We start from the raw sequence: 17,971 nt of genomic DNA, 5'->3' as shown, positions 1-17,971 counted from the left end.
AAATTACTAGAAAACTAGTAGATAGATATCTAAACGGTCTAAAAAGGACTAAAACGGATAGAAACTAGGTAGATAGAGCTAATATATACTATATAGAAACCCTAGTAAATAGAGCTATAGAGCTACTCCTCTATCTTATTATTACTCTTAGAGCGTAGTAAACGAACTAACTAAGTAATAGAGTAATAGAGGTTAGAGACCTTATCCTCTAGAGTAACTACACGCTTGGTTAGAGCCTAGTAAGATAACGACTAAGCGCTAGAGCGGAGCGACTAGACCTAAAGTTAGCTAACGTAGTCTAGAATAATCTAGAATAGAATATATACCCTCTTACGAGGTAACTTAGAAGGAGAACTAGTAGATCTCTTATAAGACCCGTTAGTAGTATAAGGTAGATAGAAAGAAATAGTATAAATCTCTTCTATAGCCTTAGTAGCTAAAACCAACTCCCTAGAATAGGTAGCCTAAGTACTAGGAATCTCGTAGTAACTAAAAATTATAAGCTAAGATTAATAATAATTAACGGTTTCTAAACTTATACTTTAATAACCTCTAGAAAGAGCTTATAGCGCTCCCTAAACTCTCTATATATAGAAGCTAGATAACTACTAGAACCGCCGAGAGTCTCGCGGACGCGAAGATCATTATATATATCTTATATATAAATAGAAACCTAAAAATATATTAGTATAGATAACTTTAGATTACCCTAGACTAAAATAGTCTAATAGACTTATCTAAAGATAAACTTTACTAAGGACGGTATAGTAGCGGTAGCGGGTAGAGAGCTTAAAGATTAGGCGTATAGACCCATCGCGGTTAGTAGAGTAGTAGCTAATACTAGAGTTAGAGCGGAAGAGATATTTAGAGCCGGTAGCGTAAGCCTTAATATACTTAAAGTATATTAAACCGTAGTTTACCATTTTCCTATAGCGTAAACCGTGACTACGTTTAGTATCTTCGGCGACCTAGACCTTATTATTACTAGGGCTAGGTTTAGAGCGAATATTAAGGTCCTAAAAGGACCTAGAGCGACTAAGTCGGTCTATATTAGACCGAAAAGAGGAATAGTATTTAGAGCGAGGTAGTAAAGGCGTAAACTCTTAATTATCGTCTATAATAAGATCTTCTTTATCCTCTAAAGGAGATAGAGTAGATAGATAGCGCGAGTAGATATAGATAGGCTCTATAGCTATCTCTTCCGTAACACTAGTACTAGAATTACCTAGATTAGAGCGACTAGTAGCCACGTTAGTAGTAATAATAATAGTAGTAGTAGCCTTAGCTACCTTCTTCTCTAACTTAGAGCGCGCCTTTATACTACTATAATAAGTGGATTTTTTAGCCGGTATAGCTAGAGTAGAGATAATCCCTTTAGAGTAAGTCTTACGAGAGGAGGAGGTAGGCTTAGGAATAGAACTAGTATTAGATATCTATATATATATATTAGCTAGAGATCTAAGAGTAGAATACTTATTTAGCCTTAAAGGCAATTAAAGAAGCTAAATTAGTAACTATAATAACGCGAATAGATTATATAGGACTAGCTCTAATAAAAATAGACTACTCTAGACCCGAACGGATCTAAACTAAAGGAGATAGTATATAAATTAACGACTTACCTTAAGAGTAAGGTGGATATACTAGAGAAGAAAATTTAGAATAAGAGAACTAAATATAAGCTTAGTTAATATAGCGGTTATATAACCCGCGGAGCTACCTCTAAGGTAGTAGCTATAAAGTAAGAGATAAGCGCGTATATAAATAAAAGTAAACTAGAGCTTAAGTTTACTAATATAAAGACTATTAATAATATTATATAGATTTAATTAGATACACGTATAAACATAACGCTTATAGAATTATAGATTTATATATAGCTAAGTACTTTAGGGCGAAGTATAAAAAGAAGAAGAATATTATTAGGGCTAATACTAGAATAGACTTAACTAGACTACTATAGTCTAGTACGGTCCGTGATAGGTAGACCTAGGTTAAGCTAGCTAGAATAAGTAAGACTACTATATAAGTAGACCGTATATACTTAATTTCTACTCTTTAGAAATTAACCTCGTTAGAAGAGTAGACTACCCTTTTAAATATATTCCCGAATCCTTCTATGACCTGTTAGACTACTATCCTACGTCTATAATCCTTATATCTACCGTATATAGATTCGCAGCTTGAATTATCTTAATAAAGAAAGGGTTCTCTACCTCCTTTAGCGCGTAGTTACTATATATAATCTATTTTAGCACTTTCTTCGCGAACTTATCTATATAGTAAGCTTTAATAATAGCGTTTACGGTACTTTAACTAATACTAGGCCTATTTAGGAGTCGGTAAAGAATAGAAGGAGTATTATTAACTACTCCGTCCCGTATAATTCTATAGATAATATCTATATAATAGCCGGTAGCTAAAGTCTATTAAGTGGCGTAGTATATACCTATAAGATAAAGCTTTTTAAGATCGTGATAACGGTAGTAAACCTAGAAGATTCGACCTATTTTCTCCTTCTTAACCCTATACCTATAATACTATAGCTAGCTTAGCTTACCGTAAGATAAGAGATACTTAATAGAGATATAATATCTACGGAGACGCGTCTAATTAATTATCTTATAGCCTTTAGGTAACTTAAAGTCGAAGGTAGTATTATCTAAGTTATCTTATTAAGCACGTACTATCTTTAGAGTATTACTAGTAATAGATACTACTAGTAGTATATTTAGTAACTCTATAGCGTTAACGGAGATCGTTAACGAGAATAGAATAGAGGTAGTAGATAAGGATAGGATAGACATATTAAGATAATAATTAAGGTTCTCCGAATAGATAAAAACGCGTAGTAATTAATAGATATTAGAAATATTTAATATTAGTAGATATAGTATATATAGTATATCCGCCTAATTCGCGTCCCTAACTATAATTAACTTATAAACCTAGCCGATTTAAAGAGATTTCACGTTACCAACTAAACTTAACCCTAGAACCTATCTATATTCGCCTAATATAGATATATATAGGGCCTTAAGTTACATGTCTCTTAGTAAATAAACTCCCTTATAATATAGAGTTAGGTATATTAAGAAACTCACTACTAGAACCCTACTAAAATCGACTAGTTTAGCTATATATAGAGCCTCAAGTTATATATCCGTTAGCTTATTAAATATCTACTATCTAGGACCTATATATTTAATCTAATATAATTAATCTAGCTAATTAGATTAAGATTATACCGTCTTAGTAATTATTTTAAGTCGTAGATTAAGCTTGTATTCTCTATTAAAATTTTGGCCCAGATTGAGATTGCACAGATTCGGATTGTATATACTCACGTCTGTCTACACGCCGCCCCAGGTGCACAGGTTGGCAACCAACCCTTTACAGGACAGGTAGGTTATTACAGATCCTGACTAAACACAACGTATTCAATGCCAATAACTAAAAAAAAAAAAAAACACAGTACACCACCACTCCCGGCTTCTACACTAGATACAACTACCGGCGCACCTACAAATTCCTCGAATTCATGACGACCCGTATCCACACCAACGATGCCTACCGCAACGTCGGCATGTTCGCCGTCCTCAACGAGCCCGTCGGCGGCTATCCCACCCTAACCTCCGAATTCTACCCACACGCCTACAAAGCCATCCGCGACCGCGAGCAAGCCCTCGGCATCACCCCCAACAACTACCTGCACATCCAGTACATGGACCGCAACTGGCGCGCCGGGGACCCCAACGAAGCCCTCCCCGCCGACCGCGTCTTCGTCGCCTACGACAACCACATCTACCCGCGCTTCGACCCGGCGCTCGACACCACGCAGGAGGCATACTTGAACCGCAGCTGCAACGAGGTGCCCAACAGCGACGGCCAGGACCCGGCTATGGTGGGCGAGTGGAGCATCGATCCGACCGACGTGGTCGAGACGAGCGATGACTTTGACTACGAGGATAACAAGGACTTTTATGCGAAGTGGTGGGCGGCGCAGGTGATTAGCTATGAGAAGACGATGGGGTGGGTGTTTTGGACGTGGAAGACGCAGCGCGGGCATGATTATCGCTGGAGCTATACGCAGGCTGTTGATGCGGGTGTTATTCCGAAGGATCCCACTGATGTTTATCACATGGGCGTGTGTTGAGGTCTTTGCTGTTGTTGTCATTTGTCGCGAGGTTGAGGGGGTGTTTTTGATTGGGAAGGAGTTGATTCTTGTTTTGGTGGGGAGCTTTTGTTTCTGACTGCGTTGGTCGTTCGACTTTATTATACCCTTCGTCTTCTTGCTTAGACATTACACAGTCGTACTCACGTACACGCTAACATCTAGATTATGGTATTTAGTAATGATAATAATACATATTCTAATTTCTCTTCTCTATATTCATATACATACATCTCTACTAGACTTAATCCGTATCCACATACCCACAACTCCCTGCCCTACAGCACCATACTCCACATCCCACACCACCTTACCACTCCACTCCCACACACCACCTGCATACACCCCACACCAAACTAGAAGCGGACCGAGCCGCAAAAGCGGGGCACACAGCTTTATCATCTCCATGTCTGCACCCTACAACAACACAAGGACATACTGCAGAGGGCGGGCGGATATATGCAAGGCAAGGCAGCTAACAAGCGATAAGTAAATCGGAACATATGAACAAGCCGGGAATGGATCTAAGTCGGAGATGATGGAAGATGATCGGATCGGATCTAAGCTACGTAGGTCGGGTCCGGAGCGAGGCGCATGTGTTGTATAACGTCTCTTATCTCTCTGCGCTGTTGAAATTCCGATGGTGATCCCGATATCGCGTGTGCGTGTGCGCGTGCACGTGGTGGTTGGGTGTGTGGTGACGGGATTATTCCTCCCCTGGATCAGAGACACGCAGGGCATAGGGCACGCGGTATAAGGCACAATGCATATTATATTATGAACAGTGTTGATGACAGAGCGAGACATAGATACCTCGGGATAATGTTAATGTGAATGTGAGGTGAGGCGTGTTAGGGAAGCGAGTCGTGATTGGCAGAGCAGGGCAAAGCAGGTTGTCGGCTCGGAAGGAAAATGAATTTGGCGGCTGCTCGGCGTGTGCGGAATAAGTACTATACACTGGAAATCTACCTAATAGACCAATAGTCGGGATTGCCATACAGTTCCGTCACAGCGGTGCAATGCCTTATACCGGAATCCTGTCCTCGAGGGCGGGAATCCGTAGTGTCAGTCTCTGCGATATCATGGACCACAGTGTGGATATGGGTAGTACCAATGGGAGCACGATGGAAGTATACTAGAACTTTGTGAGTTGCGCTTGGCTTAGAAAGATTTCATTGTATACACTGAGGTAGTTGCTTCTTCGAGTCCTACTACCACTATACTATTCGTGCCACTATCACTTTTATCGTGTCCATCAGGGAACAGAGAATGGCATTTGTCCGGACTCGATCGGCGAGCTGGCTGGGACGGTGTGTGCAGACTATGGGATGTCTGACAAACACATTCTTCTTATGCGATGCGTAGGTAGGGCTCAATCTTGTTGGGACTTGGGAGCTCACTCATCAGGGAGCCCAGAGTCGCCATTTTGATTTCCTGACGGTTTCTCGGGGTTTGCATCGAGGGATGTCATCGCTGCTATCGAACACAATCGGTCGATAAGTCGTGTAAGGCCGCAATATCTGACCTGTACACGGTATGGCCGCACGTTACATTCATATGTTTGGGTCGACATCTCATTCATCCGTATACAGCACTCTGTTGTACTGTACCTGCTTCGTTTCGTGTCGGCTCCGGCTTTTCAGGTTGAGTGGTGTGCTTCTCCAGTCGCTTCCGCTCTGCCTCTTCCTCTTCCCGCCTCTTCTTCTCTTTCTTACTCAATTGCATACTGCCTTTAGCAAGCGCTTCGGCGGGTAGAGGACGAATATATGGTTGACATATGAAGTAAGGTCGTCTACACCTGCCAATAGCGTCGCTCTCGTTAAGTTTTTGGGGCTCCTTCGCCGAATCATGCTCATACTCCACGAGACCTTTTTTGACAGCCGCTTCAACCAAAGTCAACACATTCTCAAGCGAGTCCAAGTCGCCGGGCCGGTGACGAGCTAACGCATCGCGCACATTGTGATGAACGGAGACCAAGGGCCTCAGAAGGCTGAAGAGATGCGGCTGAACAGCGACCATGTTGGGATTTAGGTCTCGTGGTGCTTTTGAGCGGACGTGATCAACCTTTGCTTTCTTTCGAGGCGGACCCTCTGAGCTGGCGTCTTCCACCTTGCCGTTAATCTCCTCAACTTTGTCACTTGACGGTGCATCGGAAGGTACAAACAAGGGTAGGCGTTCTGGCGGTTCCCTTTCAAGAACATACTTGTAGAGTATGTCAATATACCTCCGCATCACAGCATCCATTCGGTAGCCACCCTTGCCATCCTTGCCTCTCCAATACTCTCGACTTTCCTGACCTATTGGAGGAGGCTCTGAGAAGATTGTTGGGTCAGATAGGTTACCCTCAGCGCTCATGATGCCGTCAACGCCAGTCTCGCGCAAGCACTGGTCTATGTTGCCATGTTGGAGTATGTTTCCATTTGCGAACATGACAGTATCAGCGGGTAACTGCTCGCGCAAGTACTTGATAACACTCCAATCTGCAAGCCCAGTGTTGTGACCTTTTTGATCTCGCTGTCGGCCGTGTACAGTGAGAATGCTGGCACCAGCCTCTATAATTGTCTTAGCGTATTCCAACGTCTTCTCCTTTGTTTCCAGAATCCTCATCTTGGCCGTGATGGGTATATCCAGGTTTGTGTTTAGCTTCCTGATCATCCTCGCGATAAGGTCCCAGTCCTCCTGTAAAAAAGCTCCATAGTGCCCCTTCTTAGCTATTCCTTGTGGACAACCCAGATTCAAGTCCACTGCGTCGCAATATGGTTGTACGTGCTGTGCAGCCGCCAATAGTATGTCAGGATCGTTTGCGCAAAATTGTACGAATAGTGGTCGATCGAACTTGGGATTCCCATCTAGGAACAGGTCATCTTCTTGCACCGGCTTCCCGTCATATGGCTCTGGAGGAGAAGGTATAGCGGTCCTTGTCGGGAGGAAATTCGTGGCCCGATACTTTGTAACTTCTGCAAATAGTCTTGCGTGCATCATCGGCGAGTATGCAAGAAGCTCGTGTTGTTTCCCGGGAGACATGAATGACCGCGTGAGCATTCGCCAGGCCTATGCGTATGAGTCCCTCGCTCTTGAATCCATGTTCGATACACTCACAAACTCCGACTGGTTGACCATCGGCGCCAAGATGTATTTGGGACTACCTAAGCTTTCGTAGAAAGCTCTTCCACGTAGTCTTGTCTTTGAAGGTTTCTCGCCATTCATGACGGCGGAGGCCCCCACGGCGTTGTTCATGACCGCTTCGAAAATCTTAGGAAATGGTAGGCAAATGTCGATGAGCGACACAGAGGCACGCCTTAAAAGGGGAATTATGGACCGTATTTTGACGGATTTGACGGCGTGCCTTAATTAGTGTTCAATGTCGGCCTACAAAAAAACTCATTTTCGAACATCGCATCGCAGTCCAACTCGATATTCAGGGTCCACTAACGCACAGACCAATTATGTACCATTCCGGAATTATCACTAGGCTCAAGACTCAAGTAAGTCAAACGCCATAAGTTATCTACTTGGCCAATTCTAGGCACCAAGATTTATTTTGCTGTTATATCAACAGTTACCTCACGCCCACTAAAGCTCCGGAACTCACTTGTATAAAGAGAGTGTGGTAGCTCAAGACTGCGCACTATATATTAATATACATCCTTGTCATTGCTATGATCTTTCTCCCTATTTTCGAAATGACAAGTCCTGCAGTGTCTTCGAAATGCCATCTTCTTGAGCTTCCGCAAGAGCTGCGAGACGAAATATACAACTATTTGCTTGAAGCTGAAGGCCAAACTCTACACTGCTACGACGGAATACCCAGACACAATGATTTCCCACGGGCCAAGATCGGCCGAACAAAAGAAAGTCATATAGACCGTAAGATTCATTTGCCGATTCGATTTTGCCAAAAACCTTTGGCAATATGCCGCCAACTACGCACAGAGTTCTTAGACTTCCTGGATGCCGCACACTCAAAAAGTGGTCCCATAATCATCACAATGGATGCCCTTCGACCCATCAGTACAGCAGTAGGATGGTTGACACCCGTCAAGAAGCTACTGACTCCCGCTTTCATGCGATCACGACCTGCTATAAGTGCGAGCTCTCATATTCACTTTCGTGTCTGGCCTGGTTGGAATTGGTGGCATGGGGACCAAAACTCGACCGTCGAAGACCAGCTCGTAGTAATGCTCCCCTTCATTACACAAGCAAAGAAAGTGACACTTGAGTTGTGCTTAGAGACCTGGGATCTCGCCAATAGAGACATCGAGTTGACCGATTTCTTCGAGCGATTACAGCCTTTTCTAGGCTCAACTTTGCGTAGACAAAAAAGTGAGCCATTTGGGCGGGTCACATGGCTGATAAACCTACGAACATACGATCAAGACGGTATTGAGCCGTCATACGATATGATAGTGAATTTGTATGAGAGAGAGGAAGTATATATCGCGGAGCGAAGCGAGATCCAAGTTGTCGAAAAGATTGGCAAGGTGAGCTGATATAATATTGAGTCGATCATTGCTGACTGACAATGGGATAGCTGGCTCCAGACGACTGGTTTGCTGCTACCTTTAATGGTGAGAGTAATGGGCCTCCTTTCGAAACGAAGATATGGCACAAATCGATCAGTCTGACTGCCTGAAGACATGAATTCTGCGGCAAGCAGAAGTCCTGTTCTGCAGCGGCAAGCTCTGGAGGCGTCATGTGGCAAGCATGTTTTATTAGTATCACAGTACTCCGACCAACATAGCAATATGACTGCATCTAAACAATTGCACCTTTGATCTAATCATGATTGGGTGATCGACAAGGCTGTGAACTTATTTGTTGATGATGCGAACTAGTGGGCGCACGGACCCGTACAGGTGCGTTGCTATGCGAGCAGTTTTGTTTACAATCGCATGCGCTAAGGTCTGCGCCTTACTTCATGTGTAGCAGGCCACCAAACAGACCCTTCCTACAGTCTCGACGTTCACAAACAATTGATCCCTCAGAACATTAGCGGTACAATTTAAGCATATTGTATCCTAATGGATCCACACACGCAAAGTCATCCCAATTCACCTGAACGTGTGACCGGCCCGCGAGGACCGTTCGAATCTGTAGAGAATCGCTTGCCATTCTCACCCTCTCTACCCGAGTTCCGCGGGTTCAAGCAATCACCCAGTCGCACAGCATCAGATATACACGTTCAAGGCATGGTGGCTCGATTCAACAGTCTGGACATCAAGGACCATAAAGACTTGGCACGCCGCGATGAAGTAGCCATTAAGCGTTCGGAGATGGCGCGCGAGATGGCAGAACTAGAGTTGAAGAAAGCAAAAGAAGAAAAGGACGAGCTTGAGCGATATGCCGGCAAATACAGAGAAGAAGCTAGGCGTCTGAGGAAAGAGGTCGAAGAGGGCCGTGAGCGCGAAAGAAAAGTTGCAAAACGGTTAGACGTTCTTATGGTAAGCTATGAACTACCAGTATGATGTAATTCAAGGCTCGCGACTAACTGTCGGTCAGGACGAATTACATCGGGCCAAAGAAACTACTGGGCAGACCCAGACCGTCTACGAAAAAGAAATTCGACGCGCTCGCAAGGAAGCATTTAAGTCGTCATCAGCCCTGGTGAAAATGCAAGAGGAGCTCAAGGCGACCCGGAGCTCCCTCAAGGTCACTCAATCGGGACTCGAGAGTGAACGACTGCGACTATCAAAGAGGGAACAGGAAGCTTTCACCGCACAATACCAATTAGTTGCAGTTCAGGAGGAGCTCGAGAAGGCCCATTCTGCTATCAAGTCTGTCGAAGAGGAGCGTGATGCATTAAAGACCAGTTTGAAGGAAGAAGAAGTCGCTCGTATTGCTGCCCAGGGCGGAATTGCGTTGCCCGTTTCGCACAGCGAAGAAGAACTCGACGAGTTCGCTTCGCCTCAAAAGTCTCCTATGAAGCGACCACAGTATGACTCCTCAGACAAAGAGAACATCATGCCTAAGCGAACGATCGAGCTCAGGCGCCTTCAAGAGGAGCTACAAGTAGAGGCGTCCCTAAGAGCTCGAGCAGAGGAACAGATTGACTTTATGAAGATGGAATGCCAATTCCGCTGCTGCTCGTGCCGCATTGCCGATATCCAGAATACAAAATATGTCCACGATAACTCTTTGGATACAGAGATGGAGCGAATCAAGGCCTCTGTGCCTGCCCTGTCACGCTCGGCTAGCGATGATGAGATGGAGGAGTTGATGGATCCAACAAAGCTTGACACCGAGGAATTCAATCCCTCGGCGCTTGACATAATGCCAACCACACCAGCCGATACCGACATGATGGATGCTGTGATCAAAGATGAGCCCGAAGAGGTGGATATTGATTTTGCGAAGATTCCGGACGTACACACGACCGAGGAACCTGCAATCGAAGCAGTCATCGATGAATGTAACCGTGAGCCGACACATTTCTCTCTTTGTCAACTTAACCAACGTCAGCTAAGCCAAATTACAGAAGATGCAGTGACGTCGTCTCCTACTCCAGCTATCACCCAGCCAGAGATCGCAGTTGAATCGCCCACGTCTTTACCCAAAGTCACTCTTATTACGAAGCTGAGGAAAGAAATCGAGGACGACGAAGACAAAGAAAACCTCCCTGAGACCCCCATGGTCCCTGCAATTCGCACAATAACACACACAACGACGATACCGATGCGATTTAGTCCCGCAAAGGCTGATGTTCCAACAGCTCCCTCAACAGCTCCTCACCTACCTACGAGATCGTTTTCAGAAAGGGCACCCTCCACCAAATCATTCAACTCATCTAACGAGAACATCACACACGATCTCGGAAAGCTGGAAATTGACCGAACTGCAGCTTTAGAGGCTATCCGGCAACGCCGAGGCAGAGCACGGAGTATTGCCAACGCTCAAATGACTCCGCGGAAACAGATGATGGAGGGTGTCAACGAGAGAAGAGATATCAGTGCACCACAAATCAAATACGGCAGGCCATAAAAGTTCTGGCCTTGATGTCTTTGACCCATGTATGCTCATTTTTAGCGGCATCGGCTTGGTGTTGAGGATTCAGTTTTTGTCTTGGTTAAGATGAATGACAAGGCGTTCTGCAGCTTATAATCATGAATATATAATATTGAATTCTGATTCCTACATGCCAATGGTTCACGACGTATAGTAATATCCAAACTTCGTACTAGTGCACGTGACTTGAAGTATGCGGCTTTTGGGCCTCAGGCGTTACCGCCAAGATAATAAGCGAACATCCACACACGCGGCAAAACTTTGGACCTCTCTGACGAACCTCGACTACAGTATTCCACGCCCGCACGACTACCACCCCATCAATTCTCACGACATCCGACCGAATTCACTCCAGTCACATAACTCGAGGTATACGGTCATCATGTCGGACGGCGAAGTCGAGGTCGAGACCCAGACCGTTCAGGTCCTACCCAAGGATGTTGTCGAGGAGATTGGCTCTATCAAGCTCTTTAACAAGTGGACCTATGAGGATGTTGAGATTCGGGATATCTCTTTAACGTACGTCTTCAAGGATCCCTATACCTTCCGCTTCAGGCGAATGTGCTGCTCGGCGTAGTATAAGCATTGCGACCCGAGCGCGATGTGTGTCGGCCAAGAGCTAACATTGCCAATTAGTGACTACATTCAAATCCGCGCACCCGTATACATCCCGCACTCGGCTGGTCGCTATGCTCAAAAGCGCTTCCGCAAGGCGCAATGTCCGATCATTGAGCGTCTCACCAACAGCATGATGATGAACGGAAGGAACAACGGCAAGAAGCTCATGGCCGTCCGCATCGTCGCCCACTCGTTCGAGATTGTACGTCGGCTTGCGCGAGCCCAGCAGTATGAGGAATCTGACTGACTTTCTTTCCTTACCAGATCCACATCATGACCGATCAGAACCCGATCCAGGTTGCCGTTGACGCCATTGTCAACTGCGGTCCCCGCGAAGACAGCACACGTATTGGAAGCGCCGGTACCGTTCGTCGTCAAGCCGTCGATGTTTCGCCTCTCCGCCGTGTCAACCAGGCTATCGCTCTCCTCACCATCGGTGCCCGTGAGGCCTCCTTCCGTAACGTCAAGAGTGTAGCAGAGTGCCTGGCAGAAGAGCTCATCAACGCTGCTAAGGGTAGCTCAAACTCATATGCCATCAAGAAGAAGGACGAGTTGGAGCGTGTCGCTAAGAGCAATCGGTAAACGAAAAAATGCATATGGCTTTGTGGAGATCGTGGTGCGCTTTGGAAGGACTATTGTGTGTGTATTTATGAGGCGACCATTTCGGATTGAATGACACCTTACCGTATGGGAACTCAGGCGTCAAGTCCTCGGATAGTGTGCGGTAGCAGAGAAAAACTACGAATGCACATGCCTCAAAATGCTTGTTCCGAATGGCGCCTTGTGACAACATCGTACTGCAGCATGGTAGCTCCTAACAAGCTACACTTTTACATACGTCTAGTGGGCATTGGAGAACTGAGTATGGCACTTTGCTATGGAGTACGACAATATGTCCTATGCCCAATATGTAAATTTAGGCATTATGAGACCACTAATGACAATCAGAATGACGTTTATGGACATATTATAGTCGACGTCGCGCGGAAAGAACAAAAAGAGCAATGGATTAAAGACTCTCATACCTTTCGCCTGTCAGCGATGACTCTAGGAACTGCCTGAAGCCGACGGAGTGCGTTGAACCAGAAAAGGGGAGTGTTAGGCAAGATTCTGAGTTCCTCTATAGTATGATATATGGCATGATTTGTCTACTCACATAACGAAAATCTATCATATGGGAGCCTAGCATCCTAAGATAACAGTTAAACGTAAATACAGCTATTAAATTCACTCGCCGATTGATCTCACGATGCGAGTTCTAGACCGACTAATCAATAACGCTTCTTCCGCAAAGGGCAAGCGCCACACCATACTTCTCCCCTTTACAGGTTTAGCGTATTCTCTACTTCTGCTCTTCCACGGCCGCCAACAACGCCAACAACGCCATATCTAGCAGCCATAATGGCGAGAACAGGGCTGGAGGCGACACGATCGGCAGTGCCGAAAGTCTCGCGTCCTAGATCATGAAAGACCACCATGTCATCAGGGGGATTAGGTATACCTTGGGTGACAGCCCCAGATAAATATAATAAACTCAAAAGGCTTTCCGCAAAGCCTCATGTCGATGTACACGCTACAATCACCAAGGAAGTGACAACTGCCCGACTATCTTGCAAGAATGAAAAGTCTCTTGCTGGCTGTGGTAGCCATCCTGGCGACAGCGACACCCGTCGAAGAGCATATCCGGTCTTCAAAAACTTGTCCCCAGTCGATGTGCTGTGTTCGCGGATCGGAAGCTACAGCATCGAATTTCGGGCCGTATTGGAGTAGTAGGGAGAAGCGTTATCGATCGAAAGAAGAGTGTGGCAAGCACTGCATGTCAGATGCTACATGTCAGACATTTGCGATCGGGGATGGATCTTGTCGGCACTACAGGAATATGATGTACGTCTAACGAAGTTGTAGAGACAGACACGAGTACATTGACTTACCCCTCCTAGCTCGAACAGCGTGCTTCGCTCGCATACAGGATTCTTTGAGTTCTCATCGAGATGCTGTGCTGAGCCTCAAAATCTGCTGCCGAAGTCGAGACCAACCTTATCGAAAACCAAAAAACCATGTACAAAGACGTCACGTCCCATGAGCTCTCACTCTTTGACTAGCTCAAGCACATTGACAACTCAGATTGCTTTGACAAGTGCGAGCAGCAGTAGTAGTAGCATCAACAGCCCGTTGTCTTCGAGATCCTCCCAATCTGCTTCTGGAACACCATCGTCAAGCTCTTCAACGACCTCGTCGGTCGCATCGAGTACATCATCGTTGAGCTCAACAATTAGCTCTGAGGTCGCATCGAGCACATCGTCCCCTGCCTTGATTTCATTGTCGTTAAGTTCCAGTAGCAGCAGTAGCAGCAATGAAGCTGTATCGACACCGTCAAGCAGTCCTACAATCACACAATTTACGATCTCCATCACAGTCTCCACGCCATCCTCCTCTCCCACTGGACCTCCTAGCTGCGAATCAGTGGGGCCTGTCAATGATGGCGTGACGCCTCTCCAGACTATCGCGACGACCGACCCCAACATCTGCGGTACCACATGCTTGTCTACCGACGGCTGCCTATCATATGGAGTCAGTAACACTCAGTGCGCACTTTTCAGTGCACACGTCAGCGAGGTACGAGCGATTGTAGCTCCAAAGTCCGTCAGAAGAGGCGAGATTTTCGTGTTCTACGACATCGGGTGTACGCTGCCTGATCCCTTGCCATCATCGACTTCGGAGGTGGTTCCCGGATCGACGACTGAGAGTGCAACGGCAGATGTTACATCGACGTCGATGCCCACGACGCCAGATAGTACACCGACTTCATCCACGACACTTGAGAGTAGCACATCAGCCACTCCGTCCTCAACCCCAACATACACTCCTAAATGCGGCCTCACAGGTACATACGGCTTCGTCAGCTCCATCGCCAGCAGCGCCAGTGCAGGTGGGTCGCAATCTGATTGTCGCGCGTTCTGTTTAACCAACAGCGCGTGCCAAAGCTATGCACTCTTGAACAGTGTGTGCTATCTTTATGATCGGAATCTGAGCTCTTACTATCCGACGAATAATGGGATGGTAATTTATGACCGAGGTTGTCCTGTGGTGATACCTAGTGTGACACCGAGTGAGGAGGTAATGAGTTCGACGTCGTCGTCGGTTGCGCCAATAATTACTGATTGAGCGGGTAAAGCCTGTAGTATAATTTCTGCACGGTAGAACTTTTCATATTCTTGCATATCATAACGCATAGACTCGTTTCTACCACGTATTAGTTCCTCGAGATCACAAAGGTTGCGTCGCTTTCGAGATAGCGTAGGTGGTTTTCTGGCTGCTCTCGCTCTGCAAAACTGATGCTGAACATACGATACGATCATACTTTAAATGTGACCTTTTCGATCGATATTTGGACAGTGGTTCTTTCGGCGCTCGTGAGTATATACAATTTCCCGCCAACACGCGAATCGGTTCGCAACGAGGCCGCTCTGCATTCGTGTCTCCGACGTACGAGCCAAACAGCTTTTCCCACTGAGTTTGGTTCCTTCCCATCCTTCTGTTCTCACTCTCCACCCATCTAGTACTCCGAGATAATGTCGCCTCGTCTCTTTCCACGGATGAAGTATTTGCCCTGCTCACGGCATCAGTATCAGTCCGATCAGTATATCCATTTCGCATTCAGGCCGAGGCTTGAAAGATAGAGCCGCCCTCACATCAGTGTTATAAAACCAGTATCCCACTGCCGTGGGTACGGCAACCATGTACACGAATGAGACCCACGCCGCGCGGGGCGTCCATCGAAAGTACTTATATCGATTGACCATCATGTCTACCGCAGCATGTCAGTTCGGTCCGGCGCGAGAGTCTGAATTCTATAGGGCACAGGTATGGAAGGGGGTTCCTGATCGGGCGGTGTGAATCGACATACTGTTGTATTTGACCATCGCCGGGTCCATTGTGGCGGCTGTTTGGAGTTGTCAGTTGAGCCATTGAGTGCCGAGGGGAGAGGGTACATTGTGGTCCATGACCGGCCATAATTGCAGTTGTGGTGAGCCCGATTGAGCTCGGAGTAACTGGTAATGGTTGATTTGAGATGTGCTGATGGGAGCAGAGCTTAGAGATGAGGTTGGAAGGTGGGTGGGTATTATAAATGACTAAGCCATTGTTACAATACGCATACTGCCTTTTTGAAGATTAGCTTCGTCAGGTACGATTTTGTACGACAAACACCGTAAGAAGAAGCATTCATGCAGTGGTTCAAGTCAAACAACGTTCTCATGCTGATGGCATTATGATGAATGCCAGAACAAAAAATATCACTCGTTGACATAGCATTTCATGGGCATAGCAATGTTAAGCCCCGCACGTGAAATGGCTCGGTTCTCGGGCGGCAACTGACGCTTCCTGGTTGCCGCTATGGGGAGTATCACCGAGCAGTGCCGTATCTGATTTCTTTTCATCATCGTTCGTCTTGATTCATATTACTTCATTTATCAAGTTCTGGCCGGTGCCTCAGTACCATATTCTTAACATATAGTATACCTTGGATAGACTCAGCAATAATGGCGACGAACGAGCCGAAACCCAAGATTACACTTCATTGGTCAGTCAACATTGTTCCTAGCGGACTCGGCAGCTAAAGACTACCAGGTTGGAGTTGTCTCGCTCGCACAGAATATTATGGCTTTTAGAAGAGCTTAACATTGGGTATGAGTTGAAGACCTACAAACGCGGGTCAGATAGACTTGCGCCTCCTGAGCTGAAACAAATTCACCCCCTTGGAACTTCTCCATTGATTACGATCGAAGTTCCAGGGCAGGAGAAGCCGGTCACCATGGTTGAATCAGGCGAGATTGTCGAATACTTGTGCGAGTTCTACGGCAAGCATTTGATTCCACCCAGATATCCGGAGGGCAAGGAAGGTCAAATCGGAATGGAGACGGAAGAGTGGCTGCGCTATCGCCATTACATCCACTACGCCGAGGGCACCATCATGCCTTATAACATAATGATGTTGATCGTCAGCAGTGAGTCTTAGCTCCCTGTCTGTGTCGTGTCTTACCTAACACTGGTAAGTCGTCAGCAACCCTCCAGGCGCACCGTTCTTTATCAAGCCAATTGCTCGTCGCATTGGAGATGGTGTCAAGAACATATTTTTACAGAAGAAGCTCGACACGAATTGGGCGTTCCTGGAGGAGCAGGTTAAGACTGCTCCGAACGGTGGTGGCTACTTGTGCGGTACCAAGCTGACCGGTGCGGATATCCTTATGGTGTTCCCGCTCGAAGGTGGTCGTGCGAGGACAGGATTGACTAAGGAGAAGTATCCTGCTCTTTGGCAATATACCGAGAAGCTTTCTAACAGCGAGGGCTACCTCCGTGCGACGAAGAAGATCGAGGAGGCAACAGGTGAGAAATTTGTTGCCATATCGGCGTAATATGAGCATATGTATATATGAATGTAGCAATAGTTTGCGCAATATACCAGGACAGTATCGCAAGTATCGCGTAGTGCTTCAGACTAACAATGCAGGACTTCTAGAAACCTCAATGTGGCGAGATTTTAAACGATGGGTTCATGAGAATTTTCTGCTCCCGAAATAGACTAGATCTGTAAGCAGATACTAGGACTGATACTATGTATGCAAATACACTGCCACCAATGTTTCGTCAGCAGGTATCAGGTACAGGACGAAAACGGCTGGTGCGTGCTGGATGTTCGATCAAATTTTCTGTCGAACGGGGCCGGATACGGGAGGTCGGAACCGGTCTCGGGCGACGGGACAACGGTAACGCGAGATGGCGCCGCCCCCGTTGCTGCAGGGTCAGCTTCCTTGCGTGTTGCCAGAAATCTCTTGCTGTGCAGGCCAATCTATTGTAATAATGCGCTCTTGCTCACCTTTTGATCAGCATTACAGCCCTAATACAGCTCACCCACAGCCCATGTAGCACAGCCACCCGGGCCGGCACCGCGAATTTTTGATATGTCGCAAGCGCTTCTTTACGTCTCACCGTTTCATTGCCGTTCAGCTTCCGAGAAGAGGTAGTCTTGGGCCAATGAGCGAAGGAAACCGCTCGATTTACAAGCAGTTCTTTGTGGCCGTAAACCTCTCTGACGCATGAAAAGTCGGACTTGCTAGATGTTATGCTCTATCAGGATTGACTCTTGCATGCATTAATTTAGAATATAGCAAACATGAG

General features: G+C 46.2%; 8 protein-coding genes across 8 annotated transcripts; 6 read left to right on the top strand and 2 right to left on the bottom strand.

Moving 5' to 3' along the window:
* Positions 1-3,338: 3,338 nt before the first annotated feature.
* EJ05DRAFT_440494 (glycoside hydrolase) lies at positions 3,339-4,156 on the top strand (the record flags this gene model as incomplete). The annotated part of the gene is made up of 2 exons (XM_033741934.1): positions 3,339-3,404; positions 3,476-4,156. Coding segments are annotated over 2 exons (747 nt in total), but the record flags the coding sequence as incomplete, so codon positions are not given.
* A 1,596-nt stretch (positions 4,157-5,752) lies between these two features.
* On the bottom strand, positions 5,753-7,411 carry EJ05DRAFT_486973 (dihydrouridine synthase family protein; the record flags this gene model as incomplete). The annotated part of the gene is made up of 2 exons (XM_033745579.1): positions 5,753-7,225; positions 7,274-7,411. The coding sequence occupies 2 exons, from the start codon at positions 7,409-7,411 to the stop codon at positions 5,753-5,755; spliced, it is 1,611 nt and encodes a 536-aa protein (XP_033599426.1).
* A 272-nt stretch (positions 7,412-7,683) lies between these two features.
* On the top strand, positions 7,684-8,807 carry EJ05DRAFT_511726 (uncharacterized protein; the record flags this gene model as incomplete). The annotated part of the gene is made up of 2 exons (XM_033748261.1): positions 7,684-8,655; positions 8,706-8,807. The coding sequence occupies exons 1-2, from the start codon at positions 7,834-7,836 to the stop codon at positions 8,805-8,807; spliced, it is 924 nt and encodes a 307-aa protein (XP_033599425.1). The 5' UTR covers positions 7,684-7,833.
* Positions 8,808-9,083: 276 nt separating this feature from the next.
* EJ05DRAFT_477196 (uncharacterized protein) lies at positions 9,084-11,307 on the top strand. The gene is made up of 3 exons (XM_033744198.1): positions 9,084-9,615; positions 9,674-10,589; positions 10,650-11,307. The coding sequence occupies exons 1-3, from the start codon at positions 9,196-9,198 to the stop codon at positions 11,150-11,152; spliced, it is 1,839 nt and encodes a 612-aa protein (XP_033599424.1). The 5' UTR covers positions 9,084-9,195; the 3' UTR covers positions 11,153-11,307.
* Positions 11,308-11,558: 251 nt separating this feature from the next.
* EJ05DRAFT_493462 (ribosomal protein S7) lies at positions 11,559-12,376 on the top strand (the record flags this gene model as incomplete). Its single annotated transcript, XM_033746120.1, has 3 exons — positions 11,559-11,695; positions 11,813-11,996; positions 12,059-12,376. The coding sequence occupies 3 exons, from the start codon at positions 11,559-11,561 to the stop codon at positions 12,374-12,376; spliced, it is 639 nt and encodes a 212-aa protein (XP_033599423.1).
* A 1,325-nt stretch (positions 12,377-13,701) lies between these two features.
* On the top strand, positions 13,702-15,174 carry EJ05DRAFT_477192 (uncharacterized protein; the record flags this gene model as incomplete). The annotated part of the gene is made up of 2 exons (XM_033744197.1): positions 13,702-15,037; positions 15,143-15,174. A coding segment is annotated over exon 1 (1,082 nt), but the record flags the coding sequence as incomplete, so codon positions are not given.
* EJ05DRAFT_477190 (uncharacterized protein) lies at positions 15,031-15,862 on the bottom strand. The gene is made up of 4 exons (XM_033744196.1): positions 15,787-15,862; positions 15,702-15,737; positions 15,487-15,602; positions 15,031-15,404 (listed from the first exon to the last, which is right to left on the bottom strand). The coding sequence occupies exons 2-4, from the start codon at positions 15,727-15,729 to the stop codon at positions 15,351-15,353; spliced, it is 198 nt and encodes a 65-aa protein (XP_033599421.1). The 5' UTR covers positions 15,730-15,737; positions 15,787-15,862; the 3' UTR covers positions 15,031-15,350.
* A 390-nt stretch (positions 15,863-16,252) lies between these two features.
* Positions 16,253-17,263, top strand: EJ05DRAFT_477189 (glutathione S-transferase). Its single transcript, XM_033744195.1, has 3 exons — positions 16,253-16,376; positions 16,424-16,800; positions 16,850-17,263. The coding sequence occupies exons 1-3, from the start codon at positions 16,336-16,338 to the stop codon at positions 17,206-17,208; spliced, it is 777 nt and encodes a 258-aa protein (XP_033599420.1). The 5' UTR covers positions 16,253-16,335; the 3' UTR covers positions 17,209-17,263.
* Positions 17,264-17,971: the final 708 nt, after the last annotated feature.

The sequence above is a fragment of the Pseudovirgaria hyperparasitica genome (genome assembly GCF_010093815.1).
Source record: "Pseudovirgaria hyperparasitica strain CBS 121739 unplaced genomic scaffold EJ05scaffold_10, whole genome shotgun sequence".
NCBI lineage: Eukaryota > Fungi > Ascomycota > Dothideomycetes > Acrospermales > Acrospermaceae > Pseudovirgaria > Pseudovirgaria hyperparasitica.
This window is presented reverse-complemented; position numbering and strand designations above follow the sequence as displayed.